This window comes from Xyrauchen texanus, chromosome 36, assembly GCF_025860055.1.
Source record: "Xyrauchen texanus isolate HMW12.3.18 chromosome 36, RBS_HiC_50CHRs, whole genome shotgun sequence".
Classification (NCBI taxonomy): domain Eukaryota; kingdom Metazoa; phylum Chordata; class Actinopteri; order Cypriniformes; family Catostomidae; genus Xyrauchen; species Xyrauchen texanus.
Window position 1 is genome coordinate 32,390,386 of NC_068311.1, and position 12,797 is coordinate 32,403,182.

The 12,797-nt window shown below is 37.0% G+C and overlaps 2 protein-coding genes across 2 annotated transcripts in view; one reads left to right on the forward strand and one right to left on the reverse strand.

Moving 5' to 3' along the window:
- LOC127630090 (tripartite motif-containing protein 16-like protein) overlaps positions 1-2,693 on the forward strand; it is a 7,171-nt gene extending 4,478 nt beyond the window's left edge. The window contains exon 6 of the mRNA XM_052107518.1: positions 1,216-2,693. Coding sequence (XP_051963478.1) covers positions 1,216-1,754 — 539 coding nt within the window. The 3' untranslated portion in view covers positions 1,755-2,693. The remainder of the gene's footprint in view (positions 1-1,215) is intronic.
- A 294-nt stretch (positions 2,694-2,987) lies between these two features.
- The window catches only part of nmd3 (NMD3 ribosome export adaptor), a 29,524-nt gene continuing 19,714 nt past the window's right edge, over positions 2,988-12,797 (reverse strand). Inside the window, exons 14-16 of the mRNA XM_052107521.1 lie at positions 7,878-7,984; positions 7,613-7,683; positions 2,988-3,284 (exon numbers count right to left, since the gene is read on the reverse strand). Of these exons, the coding sequence (XP_051963481.1) occupies positions 3,151-3,284; positions 7,613-7,683; positions 7,878-7,984 (312 nt within the window). The 3' untranslated portion in view covers positions 2,988-3,150. The remainder of the gene's footprint in view (positions 3,285-7,612; positions 7,684-7,877; positions 7,985-12,797) is intronic.

Sequence of the window (12,797 nt, forward strand, 5' to 3'; positions counted from 1 at the left end):
GTCACACACACACAGACACACACAGACAGTCACACACACACACACAGAGTCACACACACACACACACACATGTTGTGTTTCCATGTTTTATGGGGACTTTCCATAGACATAATGGTTTTTATACTGTACAAACTTTATATTCTATCCCCTAAACCTAACCCTACCCCTAAACCTAACCCTCACAGAAAACTTTCTGCATTTTTACATTTTCAAAAAACATAATTTAGTATGATTTATAAGCTGTTTTCCTCATGGGGACCGACAAAATGTCCCCACAAGGTCAAACATTTCGGGTTTTACTATCCTTATGGGGACATTTGGTCCCCACAAAGTGATAAATACATGCTCACACACACACACACACACACACACACACACACACACACACACACACACACACACACACACACACACACACACACACTTACTACAAATGCTTCAGAACTTTCAGCAAATATTAATCAAGCTCAGAACATTAAACTAAGCAAATGTAATTTTCTATTTGTATTTTTCTGTACTTGTGTGACCATGTTTCAGTTGAAATATTTACAGACACACTGGAGGAACAGGGTTACACATATAATGGAAGTTCAGTTTGGATAGTTAAGCACCAAATGTTAGTTTAGAGTTATTGATGAACCCATTCATATAAAACATTACAGATAAAGATTTCTTTGGAAAAGAGTTTGAATGGTTGAGATGAATGAATGAATGAATTCCTCTTCCCATCATGCTGTAGAAAGGATTCAGATGATGTCACTTCCTGGGTGTCAGAATTTGAAGGAATGTAAAAATCACAAGTATCAATATTGACTGAAATGATGATGTGTTGGACACAGTTGAGAAGGTCATGACCTCTGATGATAGGCTCATTTGTATTAGATGATTTGCTTTAATAAAGACTGTAATAATGACAGTAGATGACCTCAGATGTCTCTGTATCGTCTCCTCTGTCTGACAGAGACTGTAAACGGTCTGTGCTATCAAAACTGCTCATGATTGTGCTCCTAAAGATCCTTTCTTTCATGCACAGAGAAACACAGATCTATATGTCTTATTCTTCACAGAGAACAATCTCAATGACATTCATTATTTTATTCCTTCACATCTTTCCTAAGAGGACGGGGTGTTGAAGGGGTATCTGGTTAAGAAAACATACTCAAACTCACAGAAACACACTTGTGTACATTCAATTCTTTGTTTTTATCTCATCAGATTTCCGTCAGCTCACAGTGGATCTAAACACAGTGAATAAACGTCTCCGTCTGTCTGAAGAGAACAGAGTGATTACTCGCACTGACACACTCCAGCAGTATCCTGATCATCCAGATAGATTTGATTTTTATCATCAGGTGTTGTGTAGAGAGAGTGTGTGTGGACGCTGTTACTGGGAGATCGAGTGGAGTGGGAGTCGTGGTGTGGAAATATCAGTGTCATATAAGAGCATCAGCAGGAAGGGACGGGGTAATGAGTGTGTGTTTGGATATAATGATCAGTCCTGGAGTTTGTTCTGTTCTCCCTCCAGTTACTCATTCATTCACAATAACATAAAGACTGATCTCTCTGTCCCCTCCAGCTGTTGTAGAATAGGAGTGTATGTGGATCACAGTGCAGGAACTCTGTCCTTCTACAGCGTCTCTGACACACTGACCCTCATCCACAGAGTCCACACCACATTCACTCAACCTCTATATCCTGGGTTTTATATTTATTATAGGGGATCATCAGTGAAACTGTGTGATGGAACAATGTGATACAAAGATTGTACTAAAAATACTAGAATATTACACAGTGATTACACGACCATGTGACTGGATTTTATGTATCCAATCGATCTACACTGTCTGGCAGAACAAGAGAGTTTCATACTCTAATATTTCGTTGGACCGCCTTTATTTGATTATGGCGCATTCGTCATGGCATTGTTTTGACAAACTTATGCAACGTCACATTCATTTTTGTGTGAGATTTTCAATTGATGACAGGAGCGTCGAACCACTCCGTAAAGTCTTCTCCAGCACATCCCAAACATTCGGAATATGTCCGTTCTGTGATACAAGATTGTTTTTGCTTAAATCATGTTTTTTTGTACTCTATTTAAACAATGAAATAAATTGAAAGTGTTAATTGGGTATTTTAAGTTACCGGTCCACATCTGTTCAAATACTGTACAAAGTAAAGCAAGTCTGTGCGCAACTATTGTCCTTTTTTAGCCTGAAAAACAAACATATCTATATCTGTAATCGCTTATGTTCCTCTTTTGTCAGTTGCTTTGGTTAAGTTCTACTAAATGTATGTAAAATAAATGATGTTTAGAATCCCATGTGAGAAACTCATTCCTACATTGATCTTCTGGTTCATGATATGATACGAGTATTGCTGCAGTTTATACTGGATCAAACACAACTGCTTCCTTGTCAAATTACAATGATATCTTATATCAGCAGCAGTACATCTGATCTGAGATCAGACTCTCTAAAGCCAGTGGGGCAGTCCACAATAACACTAGTGAAACGCTGCCAGAGTGAACACCTCTTTACACAAACTAACCACATTTGACATGTGCCTGACATTTACAGTTAAATCTGAAATAAATACACCACAATAATACATCAGTTTGGAAAAATACACAGCAGTGGTGTGTGGGTGCACGACCACTCACAGAAGCAGCAGAAATGATGTCTAAAGTAATAAACACTGATCATTTCACAGAATAGAAAGTTCTGCGTGTGGATATCTAGTTGTTTTGCTGCCATGTGCTGAAAACAAACTAAACCTGTTCAAAGATTTGATGTCACTAAATTGAATGCAGCGATGTTCCTGAGGCCGGTTCATGTGAGCAGTCCGAGGAAGAACTGGAAAACATGAGTGTTTCTAATGGTGGACAGATGCACACATACAGCTGTGAATTACACGCAGAAAGACTGTAAGAGTGGAACTGCACACGTGTACATGATGCTGCCGGACGTTTCTGTGTGCAACACGCATCAGTCGATAATAATGACAACAATGACATGTTCAGTCTGTTACAACCATCTTTAGATTTCCTTTAATTGGTCAGTTGAAGCACATCAAACATTACATCACTCAGTTCACCTGTAGATACATGAAATCATGACACTGAGATCTGCTGATGTGACGTGCTGCGCGTTAATCAGTCATCATATCAGCTCCCTCTCCACCAGTGGCGTCGCTCAGACTCAGATCCTCCAACATCTCAGCCAATGAGATCCGCGGAGCACCGTCATCATCCGTGTCACTCTCCACCGGGATCTTTGAGGTGTCTGGACACAGATATGATCAGCGAGAGAGATTATTGATTAGGATATGACCAGCGTGTGTGAGATTATTGATTAGGATATGATCAGCATGTGTGAGATTATTGATTAGGATATGATCAGCGAGTGTGAGATTATTGATTAGGATATGACCAGCGTGTGTGAGATTATTGATTAGGATATGATCAGCGTGTGTGAGATTATTGATTAGGATATGATCAGCGTGTGAGAGATTATTGATTAGGATATGATCAGCGAGAGAGATTATTGATTAGGATATGACCAGCGTGTGTGAGATTATTGATTAGGATATGATCAGCATGTGTGAGATTATTGATTAGGATATGATCAGCGAGTGTGAGATTATTGATTAGGATATGATCAGCGTGTGTGAGATTATTGATTAGGATATGACCAGCGTGTGTGAGATTATTGATTAGGATATGATCGGCGAGTGAGAGATTATTGATAAGGATATGATCAGCGTGTGAGATTATTGATTAGGATATGATCAGCGAGTGTGAGATTATTGATTAGGATATGACCAGCGAGAGAGATTATTGATTAGGATATGACCAGCGTGTGAGAGATTATTGATTAGGATATGATCAGCGAGTGTGAGATTATTGATTAGGATATGATCAGCGAGTGAGAGATTATTGATTAGGATATGATCAGCGAGAGAGATTATTGATTAGGATATGACCAGCGTGTGAGAGATTATTGATTAGGATATGATCAGCGAGTGTGAGATTATTGATTAGGATATGACCAGCGTGTGTGAGATTATTGATAAGGATATGATCGGCGAGTGAGAGATTATTGATAAGGATATGATCAGCGTGTGAGATTATTGATTAGGATATGATCAGCGAGTGTGAGATTATTGATTAGGATATGACCAGCGAGAGAGATTATTGATTAGGATATGACCAGCGTGTGAGAGATTATTGATTAGGATATGATCAGCGAGTGTGAGATTATTGATTAGGATATGATCAGCGAGTGAGAGATTATTGATTAGGATATGATCAGCGAGAGAGATTATTGATTAGGATATGACCAGCGTGTGTGAGATTATTGATTAGGATATGACCAGCGTGTGAGAGATTATTGATTAGGATATGATCAGCGAGTGTGAGATTATTGATTAGGATATGATCAGCGAGTGAGAGATTATTGATTAGGATATGATCAGCGAGTGTGAGATTATTGATTAGGATATGACCAGCGTGTGAGAGATTATTGATTAGGATATGATCAGCGAGTGTGAGATTATTGATTAGGATATGATCAGCGAGTGAGAGATTATTGATTAGGATATGATCAGCGAGAGAGATTATTGATTAGGATATGATCAGCGAGTGTGAGATTATTGATTAGGATATGATCAGCGAGTGTGAGATTATTGATTAGGATATGATCAGCGAGAGAGATTATTGATTAGGATATGATCAGCGAGTGTGAGATTATTGATTAGGATATGATCAGCGTGTGTGAGATTATTGATTAGGATATGATCAGCGTGTGTGAGATTATTGATTAGGATATGACCAGCGTGTGTGAGATTATTGATAAGGATATGATCAGCGTGTGAGATTATTGATTAGGATATGATCAGCGAGTGTGAGATTATTGATTAGGATATGATCAGCGAGTGAGAGATTATTGATTAGGATATGATCAGCGAGTGTGAGATTATTGATTAGGATATGACCAGCGAGTGAGAGATTATTGATTAGGATATGATCAGCGTGTGAGATTATTGATTAGGATATGACCAGCGAGTGAGAGATTATTGATTAGGATATGATCAGCGTGTGTGAGATTATTGATTAGGATATGATCAGCGAGTGAGAGATTATTGATTAGGATATGATCAGCGTGTGAGATTATTGATTAGGATATGATCAGCGTGTGAGAGATTATTGATTAGGATATGACCAGCGAGTGAGAGATTATTGATTAGGATATGATCAGCGTGTGAGATTATTGATTAGGATATGATCAGCGAGTGAGAGATTATTGATTAGGATATGATCAGCGAGTGTGAGATTATTGATTAGGATATGATCAGCGAGAGAGATTATTGATTAGGATATGACCGGCGTGTGAGATTATTGATTAGGATATGATCAGCGTGTGTGAGATTATTGATTAGGATATGACCAGCGAGTGAGAGATTATTGATTAGGATATGACCGGCGTGTGAGATTATTGATTAGGATATGATCAGCGTGTGTGAGATTATTGATTAGGATATGATCAGCGAGTGTGAGATTATTGATTAGGATATGACCAGCGAGTGAGAGATTATTGATTAGGATATGACCAGCGAGTGAGATTATTGATTAGGATATGACCAGCGTGTGAGAGATTATTGATTAGGATATGACCAGCGAGTGAGAGATTATTGATTAGGATATGACCGGCGTGTGAGGTTATTAATTACGATGTGATCGGCGAGTGAGAGATTATTGATTAGGATATGATCGGTGAGTGAGATTATTGATTAGGATATGACCAGCGAGTGAGAGATTATTGATTAGGATATGATCAGCGTGTGAGATTATTGATTAGGATATGATCGGTGAGTGAGATTATTGATTAGGATATGACCAGCGAGTGAGAGATTATTGATTAGGATATGATCAGCGTGTGTGAGATTATTGATTAGGATATGATCAGCGAGTGTGAGATTATTGATTAGGATATGACCAGCGAGTGAGAGATTATTGATTAGGATATGACCGGCGTGTGAGATTATTGATTAGGATATGATCGGCGTGTGAGGTTATTAATTACGATGTGATCGGCGAGTGAGAGATTATTGATTAGGATATGACCAGCGAGTGAGAGATTATTGATTAGGATATGACCGGCGTGTGAGATTATTGATTAGGATATGATCGGCGTGTGAGGTTATTAATTACGATGTGATCGGCGAGTGAGAGATTATTGATTAGGATATGACCAGCGAGTGAGAGATTATTGATTAGGATATGACCGGCGTGTGAGATTATTGATTAGGATATGATCGGCGTGTGAGGTTATTAATTAGGATATGATCAGCGAGTGTGAGATTATTGATTAGGATGTGATCGGCGAGTGAGAGATTATTGATTAGGATATGATCGGCGAGTGAGAGATTATTGATTAGGATATGATCAGCGAGTGAGAGATTATTGATTAGGATATGATCAGCGAGTGTGAGATTATTGATTAGGATATGATCAGCGAGTGTGAGATTATTGATTAGGATATGATCAGCGAGTGTGAGATTATTGATTAGGTTATGATCAGCGTGTGTGAGATTATTGATTAGGATATGACCAGCGTGTGAGAGATTATTGATTAGGATATGACCAGCGTGTGAGAGATTATTGATTAGGATATGACCAGCGTGTGAGAGATTATTGATTAGGATATGATCAGCGAGTGTGAGATTATTGATTAGGATATGACCAGCGTGTGAGATTATTGATTAGGATATGACCAGCGTGTGAGATTATTGATTAGGATATGATCAGCGAGTGTGAGATTATTGATTAGGATATGACCAGCGTGTGAGATTATTGATTAGGATATGACCAGCGTGTGAGATTATTGATTAGGATATGATCAGCGAGTGTGAGATTATTGATTAGGATATGATCAGCGTGTGAGGTTATTAATTACAATGTGATCGGTGAGTGAGATTATTGATTAGGATGTGATCAGCGAGTGAGAGATTATTGATTAGGATATGATCAGCGAGTGAGAGATTATTGATTAGGATATGATCAGCGAGTGAAATATTATTGATTAGGATATGACCAGCGAGTGAGAGATTATTGATTAGGATATGATCAGCGAGTGAGAGATTATTGATTAGGATACGATCAGCGAGTGAGATTATTGATTAGGATATGATCAGCGAGTGAGAGATTATTGATTAGGATATGATCAGCGTGTGTGAGATTATTGATTAGGATATGATCAGCGAGTGAGAGATTATTGATTAGGATATGATCAGCGAGTGAGAGATTAATGATTAGGAGATGACCAGCGAGTGTGAGATTATTGATTAGGATATGATCAGCGTGTGAGAGATTATTGATTAGGATATGATCAGCGAGTGAGATTAATGATTAGGAGATGATCAGCGAGTGTGAGATTATTGATTAGGATATGATCAGCGAGTGAGATTATTGATTAGGATATGATCGGCGTGTGTGAGATTATTGATTAGGATATGATCAGCGTGTGTGAGATTATTGATTAGGATATGATCAGCGAGTGTGAGATTATTGATCACACACAAGTATCATCATTGATGTTGTGTGTTTAATCACCTCTGAAGATGTTCACGTTCTTCCTCAGAACTTCATCTTCCTCCAGATCCTCCAGGAACTCGTGGTATTGTCTACAAGAAACATTCATCATCAAACCAGCAATAAAAATCATAATGATCCTCGTTTGATGTTTCAATATAAATGTGCTGTTTTGTATTACACTTTTTGAGAAGAAAAAATGTATCTTATGTAAAAATCTAATACAAACAAGTTTTAAAATCAAAAGATCATCTTATCAAAGATCACTTTAAAAGTGTTGTCTCACCTCTCATCATCAGTGTTTGTTTCGTCTCTCTCTCGGTTCAACTCTTGCAGCTTCCAGTTCCTGTTCTTTACTCGCTTCACACGGTCATAACTCTTCTTTATCAACACCTGAACACCAGCACAAAACTAATGTCAACACTCTTCCGGTGATCATTTTACAGTTTAGTCTTTGATGAACCTGCCCTTTAATTTAGTCAATATTTCATCATGGCATATGTATTTATTTTAATCAGTTTTAGCCAATGATTTTAAACATTTTAAACTTGAATCAAACATTTAGATTTTTTTATTTTTAAACATGCATCAAACATCTTTAATGTGAAAAGACGAACTCCTGAAATGAATATAGTGGAGTATTGGGTACATAAGTGAGTGTATTCTCAATTCTTCATGTTTTGGAGACGGTTACTAATTGTCTGTTTTAACCCATTCAGGATATCACATTGTATGCGTATTTATACACAAATGGAAAATTCACAAAGTTCTGCATTCTGACTCATGTAACATATTTCATCTGTTCATTCTCTTTATTGTCCGGGGCAAGTTGTAATATTACACATACTTTATGCAGAGTTACTGTACTTTTATTTTTTTTTATATTTGTACTTTGAGTATAAATGTTTCTTTGGACATTCACTTTCACTTTACTACATTTTGAAGAGAAAATTGATACCTTTACTCAAATAAATTTCTCCAGACCTGTTCATTACTTATGTGAACACATAACTGCAGTATGCATGCAGAACAGTGAAAGTGATGTGTGAGTCGAATCTTTTAAATTTGATTCCTTTGAACTGAGCAAAAACATTCAAAAAGCACTCTGAATGATTCGTTTTGAGAATCACAAATCTGAATCAAAATCACAAGCGAAGCATGTTTTGTGTCCTTTGGGGAAGACAAAATACTGCTCATAAAGTGTTACATTTTAAAAAGTTTAGGCTTAAACATTATGAAAGCTGTGAAATATGCAATCAGTATCCTGCCTTTCCAGGAGATCGGTTCTTATAAAAGTCAAATCACATGCATTTGCATTTTACATTAACAAGATATGATGTGTATGAATAATTGCCAGCACTATGAAAATGTCCAACAAGATTTATTTTGATATTTTATGAAGATGTGAATGGTCTTTGCCCAAGAAAAACTAGTTTTCTGGTGGTTGCTAGTGTTATATTTTAAAATAGTTTTGCTTTTAAAACACATTTACAGTATGTGGTAACTAGGCTTTTCTGGGTGGTTGCTAGGGCATGCTATGCAGTTATCAAGATGATCTCTGCTTGTGTTTTGGTGCATTGCTACAGTATGTGGTTGCCAGGTTGTTACTATGCTGTTTCCAAGTTGTTTTCTGTGTTTTTTTTACATATTGCTTTACCTAGAACACCCTGTCAAGTGCAGTGTTGTCAAAAGTACCGGTACTCCGGTACCAAGTCCATACTAAAATAAAAAAAAAGATACCGGTTTCTGTAGTACAGATAATACAGAGCACCGAATCCATCTATCGCACAGCGCACAGTACAACTGACACACGACAGCTTTAAAATGCTCACAGGCTTATTTTGAATTCGTGCTCTGTTACTTCTTGTACACTGAAAAGGACAATTAATCAAATTAAAATCGTGACGTCCTAGAATGATTTATTAAACCGCAAAAGGCTGCAATCTTACTGTGGAAGAGATGTGTACATGAAATAAATCCAACCGCTCATCCACTAGAATCCATCCATCATCACGTTGTATGAGATGACAGAGCATTATCCATTGTGAATCATGCAAAATCTATATTTCTATAATTAAAATCACAGCATCTGCACTCTAATCTCAGCTCATCTTTATACATATCGCATTTAAAACAACAGTTAACCAAAGTGTGTCACAGTAATACAATATAAAACATATTTCAAAATGACCACAAACACCAGTAATGTAAAATACAAACACTCCAAAACTGTGTCCTACATTTCACTCGTCAGACATAAAGGCCATTTTAAAGAGATTTCAGACGTGACTTAAAAGTCTTCAATGATCACTGCAGTGGCAAACTGTTGATCCAGAGAAGTGAAGCATCCGGCAAAAAAACACGTCATAATAAAAGCACGATTTAAAATAAAATCTAGATGCCTGAAATTGAATAAAAATATATTAAAACTTTATAGTAAAATGTAATTCTCTATAATAATAATAATAATAATAAAAGACATCTGTTGAATAAAAGTTTGGCAAAAAAAAGCAATGACATGTTAAAGTTTTGTGTTCGCTTGTTAAAAGTTAAGAATGTATTAATTAGACACCATTTTGAAGATTAAATTAAACTTTAAAAAACAATTCTGGAAAGTTCTGGAAAATAATAATAATTAAAATAATTAAATCTAACTAAACATGTGTGTTCAATATCACATTATCAGATTATCATATTTTTGCTGTGGTATCGAAAACCGTGAAATTGAACTGGTATCGGTACCGACTACTGACGTTTTGGTACCGTGACGACACTAGTCCTACAGGTGCTGCTCATATAATTAGAATATCGTCAAAAAGTTGATTTCAGTAATTCCATTCAAAAAGTGAAACTTGGATAATATATACATTCATTACACACAGACTGATATATTTCAAATGTTTATTTCATTTAATTGTGATGATTAAAACTGACAACTAATGAAATACAAAAAAAGATTTTTAGAAATGTTGGCCAACTAAAAAGTATGAGCATGTACAGCACTCAATACTTAGTTGGGGCTCCTTTTGCTTGAATTACTGCAGCAATGCGGCGTGGCATGGAGTCGATCAGTCTGTGGCACTGCTCGGGTGTTATGAGAGCCCAGGTTGCTCTGATAGTGGCCTTCAGCTCTTCTGCATTGTTGGGTCTGGCGTATCGCATCTTCCTCTTCACAATACCCCATAGATTTTCTATAGGGTTAAGGTCAGGCGAGTTTGCTGGCCAATTAAGAACAGGGATACCATGGTCCTTAAACCAGGTACTGGTAGCTTTGGCACTGTGTGCAGGTGCCAAGTCCTGTTGGAAAAGCACCAGTCCTTTTTGTGTTCTGACGCTGTGTCTTGTTCAAGAGTGGCTTGACTCAAGGAATGCAACAGCTGAAACCCATGTCTTGCATACGTCTGTGCGTGGTGGTTCTTGAAGCACTGACTCCAGCTGCAGTCCACTCTTTGTGAGTCTCCCCCACATTTTTGAATGGGTTTTGATTCACAATCCTCTCCAGGGTGCGATTATCCCTGTTGCTTGTACACTTTTTTTTTTCTACCACATCTTTTCCTTCCCCTCTCTATTAATGTGCTTGGACACAGAGCTCTGTGAACAGCCAGCCTCTTTAGCAATGACCTTTGTGTCTTGCCCTCCTTGTGCAAGGTGTCAATGGTCGTCTTTTGGACAGCTGTCAAGTCAGCAGTCTTCCCCATGATTGTGTAGCCTACAGAACTAGACTGAGAGACCATTTAAAGGCCTTTGCAGGTGTTTTGAGTTAATTAGCTGATTAGAGTGTGGCACCCGGTGTCTTCAATATTGAACCTTTTCACAATATTCTAATTTTCTGAGATACTGATTTGGGGGTTTTTCATTAGTTGTCAGTTATAATCATCAATTAAAAGGAATGAACACTTGAAATATATCAGTCTGTGTGGAATGAATGTATACATTATCCAAGTTTCACTTTTTGAATGGAATTACTGAAATAAATCAACTTTTTGATGATATTCTAATTATATGACCAGCACCTGTAGGTGGTTGTTAGGTTGTTGCTATCCTGTACTTGAATGCGCCATTAAAAGGGATGATTCATTTAAAAGTGAAAAATCTCATTCGATCAAAATGTGTGAGACTATTTGTTTTTCTGCAGAACACAAACAAAAAAGATTTTCAGAAGAATATTGCTGTTATGTAAGTCAATTCAATGTAAGTAAATGGCAGCCAGACCTTTAAAGCTCCAAAAAGCACATAAATGCAGTGTAAGAGTAATCCATAAGACCTTGAGAATCGTAGCCGGCGAAATAATATCTGGATTGTTGGAATTCCTGAGCATGGAGGCGGTCCAACCCAAATGTTTAAATGTAATAGCATCTGTTTGCATTACTTTATATCCAGTCACGATTATACTTTAGCTTTAAGTTGTATATATAAAGGTAGTGAGAGATTTGAGAAAAATCTCTTCATGCAGTCACAAGAAACAAACAAATCAGAAACACATCTGATATTAATTCATTTTTTATCCTCACAGTAATACGTATTTTTGTCATTTTGATTAGATAATCATCAAGTGATCGTGTGCGTGTGTGAGACGAGTTTCTTGGAGAATTTAAATGTGTAACAGCGCAAAATACAAACAAAATTATCCCTGAATCTTACGGAAGCGTTAATAAAGCATAAGAAATTGTAATTCACTAGTTTGCCCTAGTTTCACATTAAAGACCCCTCACCAGAAGTGAAGTGATCAGCCACTTGAGGACGTGCGATATCTCTGTGAATCACAAAAGACTGTTTAATAAGTAAATTTATAAAATGCACGTGCAGCTTCAGCGTGTTATTGAATGGTGCTGCACTGTTTACAAACACACTTGTGCCTATTTTTAGCCTTCAACGGTGCGCAATATTTGAGTGCTTCTCACGAACAACATCTCAGATGTAGATGCTCAATAGTTCAGTTCACTTATAATATGCATTTAGAACGGCACCTGTGGTGCATTTGACCAGAATGTGAATAAGAAGCGAATTAAACTACTGTGAACTTGCCTACAAACAGACACATACAGGACTTCCTGGAGAGTTAGGATGGAATTTAAAATTTTAAAGTGTGAGGGGTTCAAAAGTGCACGATTTAAAAATACTACTGTTGTATTTAAAATATATACATATTATTATTATTATTATTATTATATTGTCATCATTATTATTTGTTTACAAATGATAATAA